Genomic DNA, 26226 nt, shown 5'->3' with positions numbered 1-26226 from the left:
ATGACTTAAGTGGATTATTTTCTTCAAAGTGACGTACAATTGTGGCTAAATACAATTCAAGCAATTAAGAGTTAAGGGCTTTGCTCAGCCACCCAACCACGAGTAGAATTATGGGATGGAGGGAATGGGGGAGTCTGACCTTCCCAATGAATACTTGAACAATTAATATATTAATTCAAACCCCACCTCTTTTCACAGTTATCCCACTCTTCATTAATGTTTACCACAGTACCAAGTATATGTCTGCCATGCCCAATAGTGCCAGTGCTTTAAGTTGATGCCTTGCATTATGGTATGAAATAAATTGAATGAAATTGGTAGAGATTATTTTAACAAGCCCATTTCCTCTCATTTTCAGGGGACCAAGCTGCTGCAGATGTTCATGTGGATTCTGAATCCTCGGCAGGTGTTTGATCTTTCCCAGGGTGGACCTAGAGAAGCGTAAGTTCTCTCTCTGTGCCAGAATCACGCTGTGTTGCCTTGTATGCACCTTCACACACAATTACAGTCTTTTGAACTCACTGTTTATGTGCCTGCTGTATCTATGCAGTGTTGTTTTTAATAGAGGGTTCAGTGCTCCCAAACTATCTTGTCACTTTGCTGCCATTTGTCCAGCTGTCACTTTGTCTCCTAATTAAGCTGTGTTCCTGTGGTCAGTGAGGCGGTTGGCAGTGCTCACCAGGGCTCTGCTGTTTGTTCAGAGCTAACAGAGGAGCTTAATCAAAAGAAGAGAGAGAGCAAAAAAATCGAGTTTAGAGCACTGAGTTTAGCCATTTGTTAAAAAGCAGAGTTATAGCACAATTTAAACGTAGATGTGTGACAAATTAAAAGAAAAGGGCAGACATTGGTTACTTTGATTTTTTTTTACTTTAAACATTATTCATTGTCTGGTTTACCACTGATTTATCCTATTCAGTGTTGCAGTGTGTACAGGGCAAACAGACACACACATTTACACCTAGGGCAGTTTTAGTGTCTCCATGTCTTAACCTCACTGCATGTTATTGGACTGTTTTTGGATTGAAGGAATTCGGAGCACCCGGAGGATGAGGAGAACATGCAAACTCCACACAGAAACGAGCTTTAGCGGTCAAGTCAAGTCAAATTTATTTATATAGTGCTTTTTACAATGGACATTGTCTCAAAGCAACTTTACAGAATCCAGGACCAACAGACCAAAAACCCCTATTGAGCAAGCCTAGGGCGGAACTAGACTCAGCAGGGACCCCCGTCCTCTTTGGGTGGCCTGGAGGATACTTTAAATAAATAGGATTTACACAAATCGTACAAACATAAAATTGAAAGTGAAAGTTATAACTAGCAAAAAATTATAATTGGAGTTCTTCATTGTTTAGTCCAGTCTGTGATAAAGTCTGTTGTAAGTTCTGGACATTTTTAGTGCAAACACGCCAGGTTCCCATCCCGTCTAGTAAGAGCAGCATTGTTGGCACTGAAGTCTCGACCTGCAGCAGCCCCGGTTCTTGACTGCGTTGCTTGGGGGGGCAGTGAGAAAATCTGGGGGGGCAATGCCCACTCCAGCGCCCCCATAGCGCCGGCCCTGCTTCTGTTGCTTTAGTTTTGCCCTAAGCCAGATTCGAACTTAGGGCGGAAAAATATGTGAGATGCACTCTGCCCACTGCGCTACTCGAACAGCGGAGTAATAAACAGGTTGTTATACTGATATGCCTGCACACACATGGAGTTACTAAGACTAAAGGTAAACACTACTTATCTGGGGGCCGGCCCTGACCTGCAGTCTGTAACCTTGAGAGGATAAACAGGTTTCTGTCAGAACCACCTTGGGGTAAAACAACAGAAGATGTAGTTAAAATGTGAAGTCGTTAAAAGTAAAATGTCAGTTTTACAAAGAGTAGCTTAAGACTCCGGCACCCCTAATTATTACAGCATAACTAAAAGGGAGAGCGAGTAAGTAACATGGTCATGAAGGCTTTCATAGGACATCAGCGCCCACCTCCCCCACCGTCATCAAACCAGAGTGATCGGACAAGAAAGACAGAATGACAGCAACCCAACATCCCTGATCACCATAAGTTTCTATGACCAAGAACCCACAATTTCCACTTGGGAATCGAACACAGGACCTTATTGCTGTAAGGCAACAATGCTACCCACTGTCATAGTTATCTCTAGTTTCCCATATTTTCTCTACCGTATCATGGGATACCGTGCTCCCACGGCCGATGACGCACACAGGGGAAATGGCTCCCTGCCTTACTATAACGTCGAGCCAACCGGTCGCCACAATATATATTTTTGTTCAGAAAAACATACAGTAGACAAAGATGTTTCATTTATGTCAGTCCAGCTTAAATATGATTACTCTCACTGACACTCACTACTTGTTAGACAGAGCACATTTACAAAAACACTGAAAATTATGGGTGCATGGGAATTATGTGCAACATGCAGAACAATAGAAATATTATAGATTAGAACAATCTGCAAAATTAATGAATTTGTTTGAATTGATGAAAATCCACTGAAAGAGTGGGTCAGTGTAGGACAGAGAGAAAAAAATGGATAAAGAAAGTGGCAGTCAAAGAGGGCAGAACCCAGCTGGTGGTGCCACTGCTGAGCTTCGTCTGACAGAACTGTCATTAAAGCCGCCGTGCCAACACACTCATCTTTTACTGAGCTTTAGTTAAGAGCAAATCCCAACACACTGATCTGCCTGGTTCTATTTAAACAGAGACACCAGACTCAGAATAGCATGTAAAATGCAAAATAAAATGTGAAGCAGCAATTTAAAATTTAGTGTTTGTTGTTTTTCTTTATAAACTTTTTTGAAAATGTACATTCATACAAAGTCAAAAGGACAACGTTTTTTTTCATTAAAAAAACACAGGCGCCCAGGTGACGCAGCGGGATATTCCGCTAGCACATCAGCGCCCAGATTCTGAACTCCTCGGTTTGCAACTCGGCGTTCCCACCGGTCGGCTGGGCGCCATCTAGCGGGCATAATTGGCAGTGCCTGCAGCAGACACGTTTCTGCTAAAGCGGGATGACCGGACTATGTAGGTGGGGTCTTCAAACGCTGCACACGGGTAGGAGGAGGCGTGAGAGGCAATATACCCACCTCGACTGCAATCATGGATCCCCCAGCAGCAGAAGACAAATTGACTACGCTAAATTGGGAGAAATGGAAAAAAATGCATAAATTAAAAATAAATAAATAAATAAAATAAAAAAACAAAAACATGAAACTGAAAAAAAGGGTTGAACTGTGAAAAACACAATGTATTTAAAATGCAATTTAATGTATTATTTTTTTTTAAACAGAATGTTAATTCAATTCTGATTTTTTTATTGTGATCTTTTGAATTTATATTTTTTACCTGCTGATTTTATGTTTTCATATTCATATAAATTGTTTGGGGACTAAATACGACAATTTATCCAAAATCAGTCTGCAGCTATGTAACCTTACAAAGGCTTTGCTGTTGTAATTTGTGCTTCATAATGTTTTCAATGGTAGACATGGTTAGATTGCAGACAGACCAGTCTAGCACCCACACTCTCTAAATTTGCAGCCATGCTGTTCTAACACATGCAGAATGTGGCTTGGTGTTGTCATGTTAAAGTAAACCTGGAGGTGTCATCTACACCGATCAACCATAACATTAAACCCATCTCATGGTTTCTACACTCACTGTCCATTTTATCAGCTTCACTTACCATATAGAAGACAAAACAATTACTGACTGTAGTCCATCTATTTCTCTTCATACCTTTTAGCCTGCTTTCACCCTGTTCTTCAATGTTCAGGACCCCCAAAGGACCACCACAGATTTAGGTGGTGGATGATTCTCAGCACTGCAGTGACACTGACATGGTGGTGGTGTTAGTTAGTGTTGTGCTGGTATGAGTGGATCAGACACAGCAGCGCTGCTGGAGTTTCAGTGTCACTGTAGTGCTGAGAATGATCCACCACTCAAATAATACCTACTCTGTAGTGTCCCTGGGAGAGTCCTGACCATTGAAGAACAGCATGAAAGGGGGCTAATAAAGCATGCAGAGAGACAGATGGACTACAGTCAGTAATTGTAGAACAACAAAGTGCTTCTATATGGTAAGTGGAGCTGATAAAATAGACAGTGAGTGTAGAAACAAGGAGGTGGTTTTAATGTTATGACTGATCAATGTATGTTGATCTGAAATGTGTTGTTTACTCTCACCATTAATAGTCACCAATAATAAAGTTAGTCATGCTGTAGGCAATAATACATTATCATACCATGACAGACTTTGCATTCAGTACTCGTTCATGCCATGATAGACCCTGGATTTTAAACTTTGCACTGTGTGGATGGTCCTTTTCCACTAGGTCCAGAGAACACAAGGTCCATTACCTCTAAACCATTACATACAATCTATGTGAGTTTGTGCCCAAAAAAGTTGGGCTCTTAGATAACATCCAGGTTAACATGGATTTTTACTAATCACTGCTTTTTTGAAATTGAGGTTTGTAAAAGTGAATTCTATGTTAATGAAGATTGTATTCTGGCATGCTGTATTTAATTCATGTTATTCATTTGACTTTTTTATAGGTTGGAATTGTATAGAAAAGTGCCAAATCTTCGCATCCTTGCCTGCGGAGGAGACGGCACGGTGAGTTTTAAGGTTCTGAATTAGATTTGATCTTCACCACTTGTCACTATTTGTGAGGAGTTTACTATATCAGTTATAAATTCTTTGTTAGAAAAAAAATAACAAAGAAATATCACAGGTTTACTTAAAAATGCTGGGCCATAGGTATGCATACACTCAGAATAACAATAGTTCTATAATATAAAACAATTTTTTGTGGCATGGCTATTTATTAGTCATTAAAAATGATTTAAATAATGTCAGCAATCATCACAGAAGAAAACTATGCTATATGGCCAAAAGTATGTGGACATCTCACCATGAGCTTGTTGGTCATCCAATTTCATTTCATTTGGTTTATTCATCATTGAGCTAAAACAGCCCTGTCAGATGTAGAATGTTAATTTCTCCAATGAATAATTATTACATGCAAATGTACATCCTGATTTTTTTTTTGTGTATTTCTGTATTAATAATTTTTTTTTTCTCTTAAGTAGACTACCTAATTTACAATCGGATATAAGCTTAAATTTTAGTAAGCTTTGTTTTTCATTTGATAAGAGCAAGTACTGCAAGTACTGAATGGGCTGCAGTACATGCAAAATTCAGCAGCAAAGATGTGCCATGGCTATTTATTAGTGGCTATTTATAAAGGCACCATAATGGATAATGATGTAGTAATGTTACCCACTAAATACTGATCTGTAATGTAAAGTGCAACCAAACTCTGTACATCTCAAATGAAATGATAATCTAAAGTACTGTATGTATATTTCTGAACCAACATATTTTTAGAAGACCTATAATACATGTATATAATTTCTTCAAAAGAAGAATGTGTTTTAGTTATTAGGCTAAAAAAACAGACACGTAGTATATACTGTACTTGTATATTATGCAATCCAATGCTGTCATGTGCTATATTAGCTTTGCCATTTTTTTTACAAACAAAAACCTCTTTAAAGGCTGATTCAGGCTCTGGTGATTATTTGGTTCATATGGTTCCACATTGCAAAATTCATGTTTATTTACAAAACAGTGTTTTACAGTAATTCTAAAAACAACAATTTTACAGTAATTCTATAAACAGTACATTCAGGAAGCATTATTTCTGAGTGTTTGTGCTCCCACAAAGTAAATTCACTTACTTGAACCTACATCAACATGGTAATCAGATACTTTAAAATAAAATATTATGTATTGAGACTGATTTATCTCAGCTTGCTAACAGTCACTTGGACAGGCAAGACAGAGGGCAGACAAATTCCTACAGACATATTTCTTGTGAGAAGCCTTCTCAGAAGAGTGGATGTTGTTATAGCTAAAAAGGTCACACAGAAGTCATTCTATTTTAATACAATTTGTTTTTGAAATGGGATGTTCGACAAGCTCATGATCAGGTGTCCAAATACTTTGGTTTATAAAGTGTATTTTAGATGTTTTTAAATGACATGTTTAGGAATGATTTTAAACAGCAGTCCTAAATGAAGCATTTTTCTCTATATATGTCTGTGTCTTGTTGGCTGCAGGTGGGCTGGATCCTCTCTGCTCTGGATGATCTACAGATGAACCCTCAGCCTCCTGTTGCTGTGCTTCCTCTTGGAACAGGAAATGACCTCGCCAGGACACTTAACTGGGGAGGAGTGAGTTATCTTTTTTTGATCTTGCACTGGTGGAAGCACAGGCTTAGTATCAAAAATTCATGAAGTGAAAATATTATTAATAGACTATGTACAAGCAGTCTCTTTCAGTGAGCACTCATCTGGAACTGATGCTAAAGTTAAACTCTTTAGTCTGAAGTACTAACTGAAAACTTTGTCATGACAAATTATTAACAATAGGACTGGTTTACAGTGTTTCAGTACAGGTTCTAATAACCTACTGCTGAAGATCAGTATGCTGGTTTATGTAGAGCAATAGACCAATCAACCATAACATTAAAACCACCTCCTTGTTTCTACACTCACTGTCCATTTTATCAACTCCACTTACCATATAGAAGCACTTTGTAGTTACTGTAATTACTGACTGTAGTCCATCTGTTTCTCTGCATACTTTGTTAACTCTCCCAGGACAACTACAGAGTAGGTATGAGTGGATTAGACACAGCAGCACTGCTGGAGTTTTTAAACACCTCACTGTCACGGCTGGACTGAAAATAGTCAACCAACCAAAAATATATCCAGCCAACAGCGCCCTGTGGGCAGCGTCTTGTGACCACTGATGAAGGTCTAGAAGATGACCAACTCAAACAGCAGCAATAGATGAGCGATCGTCTCTGACTTTACATCTACAAGGTGGACCAACTAGGTAAGAGTGTCTAATAGAGTGGACAGTGAGTGGACACGGTATTTAAAAACTCTAGCAGCGCTGCTGTGTCTGATCCACTCATACCAGCACAACACACACTAACACACCACCACCATGTCAGTGTCACTGCAGTGCTGAGAATGTCCCACCACCTAAATAATACCTGCTCTGTAGTGGTTCTGGGAGAGTCCTGACCATTGAAGAACAGCATGAAAGGGGGCTAACAAAGCATGCAGAGAAATACAGTCTAAAGTCAGTAATTGTAGAACTACACAGTGCTTCTATATGGTAAGTGGAGCTGATAAAATGGACAGTGAGTGTAGAAACAAGGAGGTGGTTTTAATGTTATGGCTGATCGGTGTATGTATAGTTGCACCATTAAATACTGCATTAACATTAATAATCAAGCAATAAAAGTCAGTAAAGGTAGCAAACAGAGTGGAAATGCATGTTTAAAGTAGGACAGAGGACATGCGTTAACTCTAAATGTAAATCTTGAATTTTATTTAATTAAAGTAATACAAGTAATATAAAACAAAATGTGATTTTTGTTGGCTTAGAACTGACACCCACTCACTTTGTAAGCTGCTTATCCTAATCAGGATTGCGGGAGGTGCTGGAGCCTATCCCAGCTCTCAATGGGTGCAAGGCAGACATGCACACATACACACACACTTACATCTAAGGGCAATTTTTGTATCTCAAAATTATCTGGCTGCATGTCTTTGGACTGTGGAAGCAAACCAGAGCACCTGGAGGAAACTTGCAGACATGAGAAGAACATGCAAATTCCACACAGAAAGGACCCAAACCGTTCTACCTGGGACCTTCTTGCTGTGAGGCGACAGTGCTACCCACCAAACCATCGTGCCACCCCTTAGAGATGACATTACTGAACAAAACTTTGAAATACAATAATGTCAGCTATCATCAAAGATCTGATAAAGACTATGCTGTATGGCCAAAAGTATGTGGACATCTCACCATATGCTTGTTAGTTATCCTATTCCAATACCATTTGGTTATTCCTTCGCTGATTTGGTTAATCTAATCAGACATGAGCTTAAATATTAGTAAGCATTGTCTCTCATTTGTTAAAAGCAAGTACTGCAAGTACTGAACAAGCTGCAGTATGTGCAAAATTCAGGTGCAAGGATTTTAACCCATAATAGATCCTGGGAGCACATCAGTCCAACTCTCCCAGTACAGTATCATATACAGTATAAATTGCTTGTGCTGGTTTTCAGATCTTTATATGGCCTTGTACCCTCCTATCTTGATAGTCTGCTTCAGTCATATTATCCAGCTTGGTCTCTTCACTTTTCTAACTTGCATTTGCTCAGAGTTCCTCCCTTTAAGCTGTGTACTCTTATTGACAGGGCATTCAGTGTTGCTGGCTCCAAGCTGTGGAAAAGTTTCACCTTTAAGTTGAGTGGTTGTTCGACTGCAGCCATGTTGTCTTAAAACTCGTCTTTTATATCTGGCTTTTGGGTGACCCAGTGGTCCTATGTCTGTAGATGTTTATTCTTATTTTTATTTTGATGTTAGTTTTTCTTTACTTTTATTGTATAGTGCCATTGGGTGTCTTGAAATGAGCTTATCACATAATAATTTATGATTATTATTATTATTATTATTATTATTAGAGGTTTAGAGAGATAATAAAATTGGACCTTTTTATGCAGGTCTGTATATTTCATCTTCCCATTCATATATCTTATTATTAGCAACACTCCTATCATGATGTACTATTACCTAATGTGATATGAGCACTAAAATGGAGATGTTGGTATTTTATCAATACTTTTCTGTTGTATTTTTGTGAAGCTGTGTAATGAGGGCACCTGTATGTTACGTGTCACCATTAACACCATTACAGGTGATTGTAGTGCTTCTCTATCTGTACTTGAAGCTTTAAGCAAAGGTGTAATGAAAACGAGCTTCTGATGTTAATTTGCAACCCTTCTGATAATATTTGTGGTACATACAGTTGGGTGGTTCGAAGCAAACAAAGCAACAATTCATGGATGAGGGGTTCTCTGCAGTAAATACATACAGTTAAAATGCTGTGTTAAATTAGTGTAGCATCACATTTTGTCATTTGTATAGATGTGATACATTATTGATGAATAACAATGTTTGGGAACACTAAAAAAAATTAAACATCAAGGCATGACAATAACGGTCAAACTGTTATTTGTTTGTGGGTATGTTTGCTTGGTAGGGAAACAGGCCTAGCACCACAAATGAATATAAAGAAGCAATCATTTTATGCTTTACACTATTTTTTTTCAATGAGGCGTATCATGCCTCGCCACTGAGGTGCCAAGTATAAACCTGTACCTGCAAAAATGAAAATAGAACCTAATCTGCAGGATGCTTAACAGCACAGTCTGCGCACAGCATGAGTCCAAACATGGTGTCTGTTCCAGAAAAGGGCCTTCACACAGCGTCTGGGGCAGATCGCTTATCACGGTAGATTCCATTGTGATGCCCAAAAAGTGTTGCTGAGTTTCCAGAAAGAGACTCTCATACACCAACAGAAACCGGACTGAACCAAACCTGCCATCACTGACAGGTGCCTGTTAGTTAAGAGGAACTGACACATCAATCATTTGCTCCTTAATGCTCTCTTTGCTGGTGATGTGTGGGAAGGCAGAAGGACATTATTAAGCTGCTGATCTCCACAGTTTATGGTAGTTCATGCATAAAGACTTACAGATATGTCTAATTGTGCAGTTCTGCAATGAAGAGTGGAGTTAAATTGATTAATAGCTATGTGAAAGACACATTAAACAAAGCATAAATAAACCAATTGTTTTTACAGTAGTACTGTTGGATATGTAAAAATGTTTTATTTTGCACATGTTATTAGTGTAGGGCAGTTGTAGCCTAGTGGTTAAGGTACTGGTCCAGTAATTAGAAGGTTGCCAGGTTCAAGCCTCACCACTGCCACTCTCCTTAACCCTCAATTGCTTACATTGTATACTGTCACAGTACTGTAAGTCGCTTTGAATAAAAGCGTCTGCTAAATGCCAAAAATGTAAATGTAGTGTAATATGTTTTGTCAGTAGTAAAAAATTCAGTGTGACATATATGCGCTTACAGGGCTGTCAAAATGAGGGCAAATACTTTTTCAAAATGCTGCTCCCTTAGTATTAACACTTAGTTATCATTATTATTACTAATATTACTAATATTATTATTATTACTACTACAACGAATACCTCTCTTTTTATTACTAAGCTATTACTTAAGCTATTAGTTATATATACTTCTTTATTTATTTATTTATTTATTTTTATTTTAACCCTGTGGTGTCAGCTGAGTCAGGATTTTTCCTATGTGTTTTCATTTTTAGCAAGGCATGAAAAAGCAATTATAATTTTTTTTTTTTAACAAACATTTTTTTCATAAAGTTACACACACGGCCACTCTAGTGGTCTGCATGCATCACTGGAATCTGATACTAAAGACACATGTATTCAACAAACGAATGAATAATATGGAAAATATGAATACCTACATGCTCTAAAAGTTTGCAAAGTACCCAGGGCACACAGCCACACAGCACTGCATACATACATACAGTATACAGACATACAGTATATAACAGTACATGAGTACACCCATCTGCAGTATTACTTAAATGTCAAATAATTCAAAATTGTATCACCTTACAGTAATTGCATTACTTCTAAGTTGAACAGTAGGGTATTTGCTTTTATGTAAAATTAAAAAAATAATGGGTTAGATTTACTATATTAAACATACAGGCACCACAGTGAGAACTCAATGCAACTAACGTCAGTACACCTTTCATTACTGAGATTTAAATTTTAAATATTTTTAAATACTTAGCTTTTTAAATTATTAAATACTAAATCCAACTCAGCATGGAAGGTACCAGTGTTGCACAAATATCTGGAGAGATTTTTTTCAAGGGTTTTTTTCTTGGACGCGATCCATAGAGGTTGATGTTATGTAATGTCCCTCCCACTTTCTGAGCTGTCACAGAAACTCCTATATGTATTTACTCCTATATGTATTTACTCCTATATGTATTTACTTTTGTTGCATTGATTGTCTACTTTGAGGCATGTATTTTCAACATAGTCTTTCTAAAGTATTCATATTCATAAAGTTTATATGAGGAAATACTCTACTTGTCAACTTGGAAACAGTGCAATTATTGAGAGGTGATACAATTTTGAATTATTTGACATTGAAGTGATATTGCACAGGGGTGTACTCACATGTAGAAAAACAAACTGACACAACAAAAAGTCACTAAAAATAAAGTATTTTCAAAACAGCAAAGCTGAAGGAGTAGTAGGACTCAATAGGAACAGTATGGCTGAAATATAGCTGCAGATGCATGATGGGGACACATGGTTATTCAGAAGTTACTCCCTATGTGAAATATTTAAGAAATAAAACAATTATATTATTCCTTAGATTATGTCGTAATAGTTTTTTAACCTGCAAGGATCTTTTAGATTAGAAAGATTGGTGAGACATTTCTGCCATTCAAAACTTGTTTGGCATTTCATCGACCATCTTGGTTGAAATTAATTCTAGTTGCAGTAACAACTACTGACCACTGGGTAGAACCCTATAAAGTGATGCTGTAGTGTCCACTGTAAGGGTTGATATGTGGAAAGTGGAAAATTATTCCACTTGTGTTAATGGTTTGCTTGATTTATTGACCTTATAAGTTGGTCTTGATTTGTCGAGTGGGCTTGATTACACAGATGGCTACCTGAGTGATTGTCCACTAAATATAAAAGCACTTTATTCCTAATTGTGTGCTGTCACTACTAGAGCCGGCGCTGACTAGAAACTCACAACAGTGACCTTGACGAGTCCAGAGTCTTGCTCTCTTTCTTATTTCTCTTTATGTTGCATTTGCGCTACAGGTAAAATAGTGTTATTGGCACCATAATGGCAATAACTGGCACACTGCTGTTCTCTTGTTGTATATTAGAATAGATGCTGTAATCATCTCAATTGAAAGGCTCAAAGCCTCTATTTATCCCTCTAGGGATAGAACACAGAAGGTTACTATAACGACAGGTAATGGGTTTCTAGGGGTTGTATAGTAAGCTTACTGTTAATACACTCTTTTGTTTACAACCCTTTCTTTAGGGTTACACAGATGAGCCAGTATCTAAGATCCTGTGCCATGTGGAGGATGGTACAGTTGTACAGCTTGACCGCTGGAATCTACAAGTGGAACGCTCATCTGTCCAGCCTGAGGAGGGAACCCAAAAAGTAAGAAGGACATTTAAATGAATAGCAATCAGGGCATGTTGGACTTCATATCAGGGACCATGGAAAGGACTTGTGTAGTATTTCATGAACCCTGATCTTACTTTGATCTGCGTAACTGTATATAGACCTTGACTTTAGAAGCAGCTTTGGGACATTTAAATTAACCTGGTTAGAGCCTTAGATTGGACTTTTTATAGACCGTGAACTTGAATTGAGTAGCAACCTATGGACTTTGAGTTGTGTGGAATCTTAAGGACAATACATTTGACCTGAGTTCCAGCTTAAAGATATTTGAACTTAAATAGCAGCCTAGGAAACTTGGCTTGACCTCAGTAGCATTTTAGGAACCTTGGACTTGTGTTACAGCTTAAGAACATTGGGCTTTACTGGAGATCCAGCTACAGTTGTGGTCCATTTTACTGGCACCCCTGAAAATTATGTTGGCTGTGTAACAAAAAAAAGTAGAAAAGAAAAACTTGGCATAGAAAATATACAAAATTAAAAACAATGCCAGGACAAAGGACTGAATCAGATTAACCTTTTAATTCAAAACTACACTCACCTCTTCCCACTTTGTCAGTGCTCACATGACTTTAATTAGCCTTTAAATGGTGGCTTTGGTGCCTTAAAAAGGTCAGTTGTATTCACTGTTACTTGTTCACAATGGCAAGACAAGAAAGCTATCTGAGCAGAACAGAAATTATATTATCACCAAGCACAAACAATCTAAATGGTACATGACTGTCTCTAAAGACCTTGGCGTCCCGACTTCAATTGTTCGAATTGTTTGCTACTCATGAACCAGTGAAGAACCTTCCAGAAAGTGGTGGAAGGAGAGGAATTAATGAGAGAACCCTACAAAAGGTTGTTTAAAACATGGCAAAGAAACCATGTACAACATCCAAAGAACTTTAGGCTGAGCTGGAGACTAATCTGGAGGGATTGTTTTAAACCATAGCGACTCAACATTGCCAAAAGCTACATAGACAAACCACAATCCTTCTGTGAAAATGTCCTATGGACAAATAAGACAAAACTAGAGCTCTTGGACAGTGCATACCAGCATTATGTTTATAGACGACTGCATGAAGCCTATAAAGAAAAGTGCAGCCTACCTACACTGAAATATGGAGGATCCATAATGTTGTGGTGCTGCTTTTCTGCCACACAAAAGTACACATGAATGGTTAAGAAGGAAGAATGGACTGTTTTAAGTCCTTATCTTTTTAAGAGGAACCCTGCAACCATTCAAGAGCTTAAGAGAATTGCAGTGGAGGGCTGAAAGAAACTTCGAGTAGACGGGTACACAAAAACATGGCCACAAAAACAGATGCCATTTAATTCTTGTCATATACTATGTTTTCTCTTTATTTCTTTTTTAAATGACTACATGTATGTCGACTAGTCAACCTTTTTGTTGAATTTATCAAGACATGCTATTAAAATATAATAATAATAATATCATATTAGATAGATAGATAGATAGATAGATAGATAGATAGATAGATAGATAGATAGATAGATAGATAGATATCTATAACTGATGCAATTGACTGATTGATGGTGTCTGCTCAGAGTGGAGGAATAATGGTGATCAGGGTGTGGCTCTCCGTGCACAAGGCTGATCGCATATGAACTCGACTCGTGCAGGTGAAAAAATGCAGTCCGGTACTTCATACGTGTTGAAGGGGGCATGTGTCAGTTTGCTGTCCTCAGTCGGGGCGGGGGTCAGCTCCAGTAGAGAAGAAGCATAACGCAATTGGGTAAAAATTGGGTGGGCTAAAATCGGGAGAAAATAAAAAAAAAACATCCAGGGTGTCAATAATGTTGCTCAGAACTGTATGAGACACTAAAGCTGAATTTAGTAACAGTTTGGAAACCTTAAACTTGACTTATGTAGCAGCTTAACGACTTAACAACGGATTTTATTAGGACGCCCTGACTTAGCTGTAGTAGCAACTTGGAAACCCTGGACTTGACTCAAATGTATACGTTTCGGAATTTGTATGCAACAGGAGGCCAACTAAGCCTTGCACGTGACTTTTTTCTGGACTGAAGCTAACAGTGACTTGACTATAACACTGGTCTCAGATCAGAAGGTATGCTGGCACATCAAGGACTATCAATAAAGAAAAATGTTCATTGACAAGATGTTTTTTTAATTCTTTAGCTTCCTCTGAATGTGTTTAATAACTACTTCAGCCTTGGCTTTGATGCCCATGTAACACTCGAGTTCCATGAGTCAAGAGGTTAGTCGGCTTGTAATATAATAAACATGTAAAATTTAATTATTTATGTACTAAAAACTCAATTATTATATACATGTCAATTATTATTACATTTGTCACTGTGCAGAAGCTAATCCAGAGAAATTCAACAGCCGCTTTCGCAATAAGATGTTCTATGCAGGGGTGAGTACAACTCTTAAGTCTGTCAGAGCTATAGAGCTATGAAGAATTCTCTTTACTATACGGAATGATAATCAAGTTACAGTTTAAGAAAACTGTTTTTATGTCTTTGTTTTCTCAGGCTGCTTTCTCAGACTTTCTCCAGAGAAGCTCCAGGGATCTGTCCAAGCATGTCAAAGTGGTGGTAAGTGGCCCAGGTCTTTTAAAGCTTTTCATCCTCAATGATGGAGACCACCCACATGCTACACCGCTAATCATGCATAAACAATACTCTCTGTAAATGACACAGTTCTCATTTCTGTTAACTTTATCTTATATGTGTTCGACTCTGAAGTGTGATGGTACGGATCTTACCTCCAAGATTCAGGAGCTGAAGTTCCAGTGCATTGTCTTTTTAAATATTCCCAGGTGTGTTTACAAATATGTTAACCAGCAATACCGTTCATTGTCCTGTTAGATAGTTGGTGTAGTCTGCTTATGTGGTTTATTTACAATAGGATATGAGATAGGATGGGGGTAATCAAGGGGTAAGCTAGGGGGTAAGCAGGGATTTGTAAATTGTTTTTACAGGTATATAATTATAAAATACCTTCCCACCTTAAATTGTGAGGATTTTGACTTGCTTTGGGAATTTCCGGAGACTTAAATTCGGCAGTAAGTCACATTAAGAGTCGCATCCCTCTGCATTGCTATTTTGGTCGGCAGAGGGGGCATGAAGACACAGATGATTGTGTTAGTTTTACTTGATTGACAATTATGAGCATTAATTCACTCCAGGTGGAAGTTCTTCTATACATCACCTGCTTTTAAGAAGTTGGTACCGGGCTGCTTGCTAGCAATACACACACACATGTAAAGTACAATTAAATTATTTTTTTGCGTATCCCAGCTTGTTTGGAAGCTGGGGTCAGAGCGCAGGGTCAGCTGTTGTATGGCGTCCCTTGAGCAGACAGAGTGGAGGGCTGTGCTCAATGAATCCACAGTGGCTGCATAGCAGAGCCTGGATTTAAACCAACAATCTTCAGATTGATAGCCCAAAGCTCTACCCACTAGTCTACCACTGACCCCACTGACCTGTAAATCCCTGTTATGTGTGAGGTGCGGCAGTTGGTGGGGTTGGGATGCCGCTCAGGCATTGCCAGAACCGGCAGTTTCTAAAGGCTCCCTGTCTTTTATTTCAAGAACTGAGTTGTTGCAGATGGCTGGAGCAGCCTGTTATTTTGTGACAACCGTTTTTAGTTCTGCGCTATCTCTGTCCTATCCACTTTCTCAGTTGCAGGCTGTGATTTTTTTTGTTTTTTGTTTTTGTTACTTTGTTTCTGTTATTTTGGCCACCTTATTTATTTGCAATTAAAATATTTTTTCATTAGTGGCTTTTTAGCAACAGTATTGTGTTACCTTGGTTCAAACATCCTGCACCTAGATTTCTGTCCATTCCTTCAGATGCAGAGCTTTGGCACACAATTTAATAGTGAGGCAAGACTAGCCAGGTTACAACTTTTTGTAAATCTATAATGAATAAAAATGAATTAACATCTTTGTTTATATATGACCTACACTACACTATTAATGAATAAGTGTGTTTCTCTCTTTTACACTAATACACACCCTTATTACACTTGTTTACAGGTACTGTGCAGGAACCATGCCTTGGGGCAACACAGGGGACCACAGAGACTTTGAGCCTCAGAGGCACGATGATGGCTGCATCGAGGTCATCGGCTTCACCATGGCCTCTCTGGTGAGAGAAAATGTGGTTGTTTGAACACTGTATTAACTGCAGCAGCACTTAATTTGTCCAGATGTAAGATATATATATATATATACAGTGTATCACAAAAGTGAGTACACCCCTCACATTTCTGCAAATATTTCATTATATCTTTTCATGGGACAACACTATAGACATGAAACTTGGATATAACTTAGAGTAGTCAGTGTACAGCTTGTATAGCAGTGTAGATTTACTGTCTTCTGAAAATAACTCAACACACAGCCATTAATGTCTAAATAGCTGGCAACATAAGTGAGTACACCCCACAGTGAACATGTCCAAATTGTGCCCAAATGTGTCGTTGTCCCTCCCTGGTGTCATGTGCCAAGGTCCCAGGTGTAAATGGGGAGCAGGGCTGTTAAATTTGGTGTTTTGGGTACAATTCTCTCATACTGGCCACTGGATATTCAACATGGCACCTCATGGCAAAGCACTCTTTGAGGATGTGAGAAATAGAATTGTTGCTCTCCACAAAGATGGCCTGGGCTATAGGAAGATTGCTAACACCCTGAAACTGAGCTACAGCATGGTGGCCAAGGTCATACAGCGGTTTTCCAGGACAGGTTCCACTCGGAACAGGCTTCGCCAGGGTCGACCAAAGAAGTTGAGTCCACGTGTTCGGCGTCATATCCAGAGGTTGGCTTTAAAAAATAGACACATGAGTGCTGCCAGCATTGCTGCAGAGGTTGAAGACGTGGGAGGTCAGCCTGTCAGTGCTCAGACCATACGCCGCACACTGCATCAACTCGGTCTGCATGGTCGTCATCCCAGAAGGAAGCTGACGCACAAGAAAGCCCGCAAACAGTTTGCTGAAGACAAGCAGTCCAAGAACATGGATTACTGGAATGCCCTGTGGTCTGACGAGACCAAGATAAACTTGTTTGGCTCAGTTGGTGTCCAGCATGTGTGGCGGCGCCCTGGTGAGAAGTACCAAGATAACTGTATCTTGCCTACAGTCAAGCATGGTGGTGGTAGCATCATGGTCTTGGGCTGCATGAGTGTTGCTGGCACTGGGGAGCTGCAGTTCATTGAGGGAAACATGAATTCCAACATGTACTGTGACATTCTGAAACAGAGCGAACAGAGCGAAAACTGTTTTCCAACAGGATAACGACCCCAAACACTACCTCCAAGATGACAACTGCCTTGCTTAGGAAGCTGAAGGTAAAGGTGATGGACTAAACCCAATTGAGCACCTGTGGCGCATCCTCAAATGGAAGGTGGAGTTCAAGGTGTCTAACATCCACCAGCTCCGTGATGTCATCATGGAGGAGTGGAAGAGGATTCCAGTAGCGACCTGTGCAGCTCTGGTGAATTCCATGCCCAGGAGGGTTAAGGCAGTGCTGGATAATAATGGTGGTCACACAAAATATTGACACTTTGGGCACAATTTGGACATGTTCACTGTGGGGTGTACTCACTTATGTTGCCAGCCATTTAGACATTAATGGCTGTGTGTTGAGTTATTTTCAGAAGACAGTAAATCTACACTGCTATACAAGTTGTACACTGACTACTCTAAGTTATATCCAAGTTTTATTTCTATAGTGTTGTCCCATGAAAAGATATAATAAAATATTTGCAGAAATGTGAGGGGTGTACTCACTTTTGTGATACACTGTATATATATATACAGTATATATACAGTGTATCACAAAAGTGAGTACACCCCTCACATTTCTGCAAATATTTCATTATATCTTTTCATGGGACAACACTATAGAAATAAAACTTGGATATAACTTAGAGTAGTCAGTGTACAACTTGTATAGCAGTGTAGATTTACTGTCTTCTGAAAATAACTCAACACACAGCCATTAATGTCTAAATGGCTGGCAACATAAGTGAGTACACCTCACAGTGAACATGTCCAAATTGTGCCCAAAGTGTCAATATTTTGTGTGACCACCATTATTATCCAGCACTGCCTTAACCCTCCTGGGCATGGAATTCACCAGAGCTGCACAGGTTGCTACTGGAATCCTCTTCCACTCCTCCATGATGACATCACGGAGCTGGTGGATGTTAGACAGCTTGAACTACTCCACCTTCCACTTGAGGATGCGCCACAGGTGCTCAATTGGGTTTAGTCCATCACCTTTACCTTCAGCTTCCTCATCAAGGCAGTTGTCATCTTGGAAGTTGTGTTTGGGGTCGTTATCCTGTTTGAAAACTGCCATGAGGCCCAGTTTTCGAAGGGAGGGGATCATGCTCTGTTTCAGAATGTCACAGTACATGTTGGAATTCATGTTTCCCTCAATGAACCGCAGCTCCCCAGTGCCAGCAACACTCATGCAGCCCAAGACCATGATGCTACCACCACCATGCTTGACTGTAGGCAAGATACAGTTGTCTTGGTACTTCTCACCAGGGCGCCGCCACACATGCTGGACACCATCTGAGCCAAACAAGTTTATCTTGGTCTCGTCAGACCACAGGGCATTCCAGTAATCCATGTTCTTGGACTGCTTGTCTTCAGCAAACTGTTTGCGGGCTTTCTTGTGCGTCAGCTTCCTTCTGGGATGACGACCATGCAGACTGAGTCGATGCAGTGTGTGGCGTATGGTCTGAGCACTGACAGGCTGACCTCCCACGTCTTCAACCTCTGCAGCAATGCTGGCAGCACTCATGTGTCTATTTTTTAAAGCCAACCTCTGGATATGACGCCGAACACGTGGACTCAACTTCTTTGGTCGACCCTGGCGAAGCCTGTTCCGAGTGGAACCTGTCCTGGAAAACCGCTGTATGACCTTGGCCACCATGCTGTAGCTCAGTTTCAGGGTGTTAGCAATCTTCTTATAGCCCAGGCCATCTTTGTGGAGAGCAACAATTCTATTTCTCACATCCTCAGAGAGTTCTTTGCCATGAGGTGCCATGTTGAATATCCAGTGGCCAGTATGAGAGAATTGTACCCAAAACACCAAATTTAACAGCCCTGCTCCCCATTTACACCTATACAGGTCCTTCTAAAAAAATTAGCATATTGTGATAAAGTTCATTATTTTCCATAATGTAATGATAAAAATTAAACTTTCATATATTTTAGATTCATTGCACACCAACTGAAATATTTCAGGTCTTTTATTGTTTTAATACTGATGATTTTGGCATACAGCTCATGAAAACCCAAAATTCCTATCTCAAAAAATTAGCATATCATGAAAAGGTTCTCTAAACGAGCTATTAACCTAATCATCTGAATCAACGAATTAACTCTAAACACCTGCAAAAGATTCCTGAGGCTTTTAAAAACTCCCAGCCTGGTTCATTACTCAAAACTGCAATCATGGGTAAGACTGCCGACCTGACTGCTGTCCAGAAGGCCATCATTGACACCCTCAAGCAAGAGGGTAAGACACAGAAAGAAATTTCTGAACGAATAGGCTGTTCCCAAAGTGCTGTATCAAGGCACCTCAGTGGGAAGTCTGTGGGAAGGAAAAAGTGTGGCAGAAAACGCTGCACAACGAGAAGAGGTGACCGGACCCTGAGGAAGATTGTGGAGAAGGGCCGATTCCAGACCTTGGGGGACCTGCGGAAGCAGTGGACTGAGTCTGGAGTAGAAACATCCAGAGCCACCGTGCACAGGCGTGTGCAGGAAATGGGCTACAGGTGCCGCATTCCCCAGGTCAAGCCACTTTTGAACCAGAAACAGCAGCAGAAGCGCCTGACCTGGGCTACAGAGAAGCAGCACTGGACTGTTGCTCAGTGGTCCAAAGTACTGTTTTCGGAAATCAAGGTGCCAGAGTCTGGAGGAAGACTGGGGAGAAGGAAATGCCAAAATGCCTGAAGTCCAGTGTCAAGTACCCACAGTCAGTGATGGTCTGGGGTGCCATGTCAGCTGCTGGTGTTGGTCCACTGTGTTTTATCAAGGGCAGGGTCAATGCAGCTAGCTATCAGGAGATTTTGGAGCACTTCATGCTTCCATCTGCTGAAAAGCTTTATGGAGATGAAGATTTCATTTTTCAGCACGACCTGGTACCTGCTCACAGTGCCAAAACCACTGGTGAATGGTTTACTGACCATGGTATTACTGTGCTCAATTGGCCTGCCAACTCTCCTGACCTGAACCCCATAGAGAATCTGTGGGATATTGTGAAGAGAAAGTTGAGAGACACAAGACCCAACACTCTGGATGAGCTTAAGGCCGCTATCGAAGCATCCTGGGCCTCCATAACACCTCAGCAGTGCCACAGGCTGATTGCCTCCATGCCACGCCGCATTGAAGCAGTCATTTCTGCAAAAGGATTCCCGACCAAGTATTGAGTGCATAACTGAACATAATTATTTGAAGGTTGACTTTTTTTGTATTAAAAACACTTTTCTTTTATTGGTCGGATGAAATATGCTAATTTTTTGAGATAGGAATTTTGGGTTTTCATGAGCTGTATGCCAAAATCATCAGTATTAAAACAATAAAAGACCTGAAATATTTCAGTTGGTGTGCAATGAATCTAAAATATATGAAAGTTTAATTTTTATCATTACATTATGGAAAATAATGAACTTTATCACAATATGCTAATTTTTTGAGAAGGACCTGTATATATATTGTTGTTTCTGTACACCAGGCAGCGCTGCAGGTGGGAGGTCATGGTGAGCGGCTGCACCAGTGCAGGGAGGTGATCCTGACCACTTATAAGACAGTGCCGGTCCAGGTGGACGGAGAGCCATGCCGTCTAGCACCATCTACACTCCATATCACTCTCCGAAATCAGGCCAACATGGTGCAGAAGAGCAAAAGACGCACATCCTTTCCACTGCTCAACGAGTGAGACACATAAAAACTTTCAATGCAAATATATACAGTATTGTCAAGTTGTAGATCTATTATTAGTCCTGGGGGTAAGAAGCCCCTGATCTATCTACTGGCCGAACAAAGCCCCAAATATGATCAAACATTAGCACCTTAACACACATTAAGAGACTGAATTACACCGATCAGCCATAACATTAAAACCATCTCCTTGTTTCTACACTCTTTTATCAGCTCCACTTACCATATAGAAGCACTTTGTAGTTCTACAATTACTGACTGTATGATCAGGACCCCCACAAGACCACTACAGAGCAGGTATTATTTGAGTTGTGGATCATTCTCAGCACTGCAGTGATACTGACATGGTGATGGTGTGTTAGTGTGTGTTGTGCTGGTATGAGTTGATAAAACACAGAAGCACTGCTGGAGTTTTTAAACGCCTCATTGTCACTGCTGGACCGAGAATAGTCCACCAACCAAAAATATCCAGCCAACAGCACCCCGTGGGCAGCGTCCTGTGACCACTGATGACGGTCTAGAAGCAATAGATGAGCGATCGTCTCTGACTTTACATCTACCTGGTGGACCAACTAGGTAGGAGTGTCTAATAGAGTGGACAGTGAGTGGACACATTATTTAAAAACTCCAGCAGTGCTGCTGTGTCTGATCCACTCATAGCAGCACAACACACACTAGCACACCATCACCATGTCAGTGTCACTGCAGTGCAGAGAACAATCCACTACTTAAATAATACCTGCCCTGTGGGGGTCCTGACCATTAAAGAACAGGGTGAAAGCAGGCTAAAAAGGTATGTAGAGAAACAGATGGACTACAGTCAGTAATTGTAGAACTACAAAGTGCTTCTATATGGTAAGTGGAGCTGATAAAATGGACAGTGGGTGTAGAAACAAGGAGCTGGTTTTAATGTTATGTTATGGCTGATCAGTGTACATTTTGACAGCTTTGGTAATTCATTTATTTATTAGTATTATTTAATTCACCCTGTCAAAAAATCCATCACAGGCACCACACATTTCCACATTCACTCAGTCACATCTTGGGCCAGTTTAAGCAGTCAGTCCACATTGTTCCTATTTTTGGGAGGTTGAAGGAAACCGGAGTACCTGAAGGTAATTCACAGGGACACAAGGTGGGACATGACACAGATTAAAGACTAATATCCAAGCCTGGTATTTAGAACCAATGTTATTGTGTAGCACCAGCTACCAGGTGCATCTTTCATTTTGCTTACATGAATGTTGGCTACATCACAGCTAGTATGCATGCTGGCTTAATTTCTAAATTGTATATACTTTACTTGCAGTTTAACTATTTAATTAATGTTAGCATTTTGCTATCTTAATTCTTGTGATCTAGCTATAGTATACAACCTCCAGCTAGGTTACAGCATTAGCCGCTAGCTAATGCCAAGTTAACACTACACGACTTTGCAAGTTGTCAGATTGCTGTACAGTTCACACTACACGACTGAATCTCTTGTAATCGGGAGTCTTTCAAGTCGTTGTGGATTTCACACTACACGACTGATCGGCGATAGGGGGTTTCACACTACACCATCTATCACCAACTGGAATCGCAGGCGAGCTTCTCTGGTCTCCAAAACTACGTTTTGTCACGAAACGTAAAAGTTTAGTGATACCACGTCCAAAAATGCACGTCAACAAGAAGCGAGGGATCAAAGTTTATGCGGTAATATGCAGCGTAAAATCAAAGAGGAAAAATAAATGAATCTGAGTGGATTTGGCTACATGAACAGCATGGATTGTTTTATAGTGAGTTGGAGGTTAGTAAATATTTTTTGCAATGCAACATTGGTGTTACATTTTGTAGAGAACGATCAGGTCAGAAATACTGTAGAACTTGTGTGTGTGCTGATGAATTCTGATATAAACTATATTATCCCCCTGTCCCACCTGTTTACAACTCCCCTGCGTTTCCCCTCACACCGTATCTTGCGTTCTCATTGGCTGTTCGACATAGCACTCATTGCCAGTTGGGCAACTCAGATTCAGATATCTGACATGCTAGAAATCTCTCTTCGGTGGCCGAGAGCTCGGCGAGCCGCTCGGATCGAGTTGTTGAGTAGTTCACACATAGCGATTGAGAGCCGAGTTTCGATCGCCGAGCGAACACCGAGTTGTTCCCGAGCCGGCAAATCTAGCGCCGACCAGTTGCTGAGCGAAAATCAGGGCAAAAATCGTGTAGTGTGAACTAGGCATAACTTAAATATCAGTGTGAAGCAAACTGATATTCCTATCTTGCTACCCTAGCTATAGTTGCACATAATAATTAAATATTAATTTATTTATATATGTTTATTAATTTGCTTTTATTCTCTAGTCAGAGTATGCATTAACCAGGACTTTTATACAGTGGTAGCTTAGCGGTTAGGGAACCAGACTAATACATTGAAGGTCACTGATTGTGATTGTTTGGCCCCTTGAACAAAGTCCTCAATACTCAATTGCTTGGATTGTGTACCATCAGAATTACTTCATTAAATAAATGTAAACGTCACCATTTCTTACAAGGCATGAAAACCTGAACATGACGCCAGTTAATTGCAGCGTGTCATATTTATTCACTTCCTCACATCTAGTTGCATTTAGAAGTAGCCAAGGAACATACAGGCATGCTTGGAAATATAAGGCAAGCCAAACTATATGAGGATCTGCTGTTTCTTTTCACTTCCCAGAACCTGCAAGTGACTTTGCTGCTTTATACTGAGTGAATGTTGTAGTGTCTTGCTCTGTGATGGATTGGCGCCCTGTCCAAAATGGTTTTCTGTCTTGTGCCCATGGGGGCAGTAGATCCTGGCCAGGGTGAAGCAGTTAGTAAAGCAGATTTCAAATGCACAGCAGTTAAACGGGGTGCTGCACAGCAACATGGCCCTGGGTTTGATCCTTGGCTCTAGTCACTGTGGTTCCTTCAAGGTCTCTTGTTTTGCTCCTATCACTAAAACATGCGGTAGGTGGATTGGCTGCTTTAACTTGTAAAATGAGAGTGTGAGAGTGTGTTACCCTGCATTGGTTTGGAGCCTGATATTTCTGGGTGGTGCCGAACACACCATGAACCTAACCAGACTAAACGGGTAAGTAAAAATTAAAGAAATAATTTATTTAATTTCATTTTTCTGTTTTACCACCACTTTATCCTGGTCAGGGTCATGGTGGGTCAGTTTTCCTCAGAATTAGCGTGCAAAATGCAGTAACACACCCTGAACAGGACATCAAACCGCTATGTAATTTAACCCTGGATCCCAGCGGTAGTGGGCTAGTATAATTTATCGCTGCGCCAACCAAGTGCCCAAGTAAAACATATTACAATATATATTATTACTTAACTTTCCAGTGCTTGGGTGGCACAGCTGTCTATTACGCTAGCCCACCACTGCTGAGATCTGGGTTTGAATCTTAGCAGTTCTACCGGTCAGCCGGGTGCCTACACAGACATGATTGGCTATGTCTGGTGGAATGGTCAAAATCCTGAGATGGATTGGCGCCCTGTCCAAAGGAAGGAATCCTTGTGCCCAGTGACCAGGAAAAAGTGGTTGATAAAAATGAAATGAAAATGATTTCTCTGTTTTTTAATTATAAAACATCAACTGTTCTGTGTTCAGCCATACTGACTCCAAACCTGGAGCTTTTTATTTAAACTAAATTTAAATTTAAATTTAAAGGCTTTGCTTAGCATCGGGTTTGGTTTGCAGGGCTGCAGCTAGATGGCACTTAACCACACTGTGCCATAAACAAACAAAAATAAATTGGGGGAAAAAATTAAGGCTGCATTTGTGAGGCTGCATCAAGCTGTGTAACTAACTGCTGTTCAAGCTCATACCCTGTCGTACCCTTATTAAAGCGTCTTACCCTGCGTCAGTGTTTTCTGTATTCATAGCTTTCCCAGTGCCACTAATCTGTGTACCATTCTTTCATACCCTTCCTTTTCATTCCATTCTACAGTGTCAATGCCTAATTTTCTTCTAATTCTACACCTAACAACTAATCTGTATCCCTTTATCTATGTCTTATCTGCCCCTGCATCTGCTTTATTTCTCTCTGGCTTACCTTTGCTGCTGTGTTAACTGTGCAGCATTCAGAAAGTGTGCGCAGCTGATCTGCGCCGCCTCTCTGCTCCCCCCGACTCTTTCTCAGGGTAAGTATCTCGCTTATCCAAACTACACATTTTTACACACACCCATAACACTCCTCAGTGATGGTAAGAGAGAGTGTGTATGTGTGTGTGTACACCTGTATGTGTTGGTATGGTATGAGGCTTCCATGTGTGACCACACACTGGGCACACACTTAACTTATGTAAGTCTGCAGAGGCAGCCCCATGGCTTTGTGGGTAGCGCTGTCCTGGGTTCGATACATAGGTGGAGTGATTTAAGACCTTTCTGTGTGGAGTTTGTATGTTCTGAGTCTGTGTCAGAGTGGGTTTCCTCTGGGAGCTCTGGTTTCCTCCCACAGTCCGAAAACATGTAAGTTTGGTGAATTGGAGATACTAAATTGCTCATTATGGTGTTTGAGAGTAAACTGATGAATCATGTGTAAACTGTAACTACCTGTCCTGTCATGAATGTAACCAAAGTGTAAAACATGACATTAAAATCCTAATAAACGGTTGCTCAGGTGGCGCAGCGGTTTGAAACTCAGCTCTGCCATCCGGCTGGGCTGGGTGGCTACATGAACAACGATTGGCTTGTTGTTCATACACGGTGAGAAGTCGGATAGGGACCTCATGACTGATGCAATTGCGACCTTTGCTGGCTGATTGATGGCGCCTGCACAAAGTCGAGGGATAATGCGTTGATCAGTGTGTGGCTGTCCGTACACAAAGCTGATTCGCTTATGAACTCGCCTCATGCAGGTGAAAAGATGCAGTCTTTTCCTCAAGGAAAACAAGCATCGAAGTTCTTATTTGTACTGGCAAGCAGGTTTTGGAATGAACACCCCTCTAAGATTTAAAGACCCATCATTTTGGAATGCTAACTATACTTCAACATACATCAATAAATGTTAACCTTGCACTTACTTTGCAGAAATAGGTGAACATTCTTTGCTGTTTTTTAA

At 40.3% G+C, this 26226-nt stretch overlaps 1 protein-coding gene across 3 annotated transcripts in view; it reads left to right on the top strand.

The window, feature by feature from the left end:
- dgki (diacylglycerol kinase, iota) overlaps positions 1 to 26226 on the top strand; it is a 143181-nt gene that overhangs the window by 78339 nt on the left and 38616 nt on the right. For 2 of the 3 annotated variants that reach the window (XM_062996420.1, XM_062996422.1), the window contains exons 11-21: positions 359 to 441; positions 4569 to 4629; positions 6138 to 6251; positions 12067 to 12192; positions 14363 to 14441; positions 14548 to 14603; positions 14722 to 14784; positions 14935 to 15008; positions 16230 to 16341; positions 20943 to 21142; positions 25244 to 25306. In XM_062996420.1, coding sequence (XP_062852490.1) covers positions 359 to 441; positions 4569 to 4629; positions 6138 to 6251; positions 12067 to 12192; positions 14363 to 14441; positions 14548 to 14603; positions 14722 to 14784; positions 14935 to 15008; positions 16230 to 16341; positions 20943 to 21142; positions 25244 to 25306 — 1031 coding nt within the window. The remainder of the gene's footprint in view (positions 1 to 358; positions 442 to 4568; positions 4630 to 6137; positions 6252 to 12066; positions 12193 to 14362; positions 14442 to 14547; positions 14604 to 14721; positions 14785 to 14934; positions 15009 to 16229; positions 16342 to 20942; positions 21143 to 25243; positions 25307 to 26226) is intronic. The other variant, XM_062996421.1, reaches the window with a different exon arrangement.

This window comes from Trichomycterus rosablanca, chromosome 1 (genome assembly GCF_030014385.1).
Source record: "Trichomycterus rosablanca isolate fTriRos1 chromosome 1, fTriRos1.hap1, whole genome shotgun sequence".
NCBI lineage: Eukaryota > Metazoa > Chordata > Actinopteri > Siluriformes > Trichomycteridae > Trichomycterus > Trichomycterus rosablanca.
The sequence above is the reverse complement of the archived record's forward strand: the minus strand, read 5'-3'. Positions and strand labels throughout refer to the sequence as shown.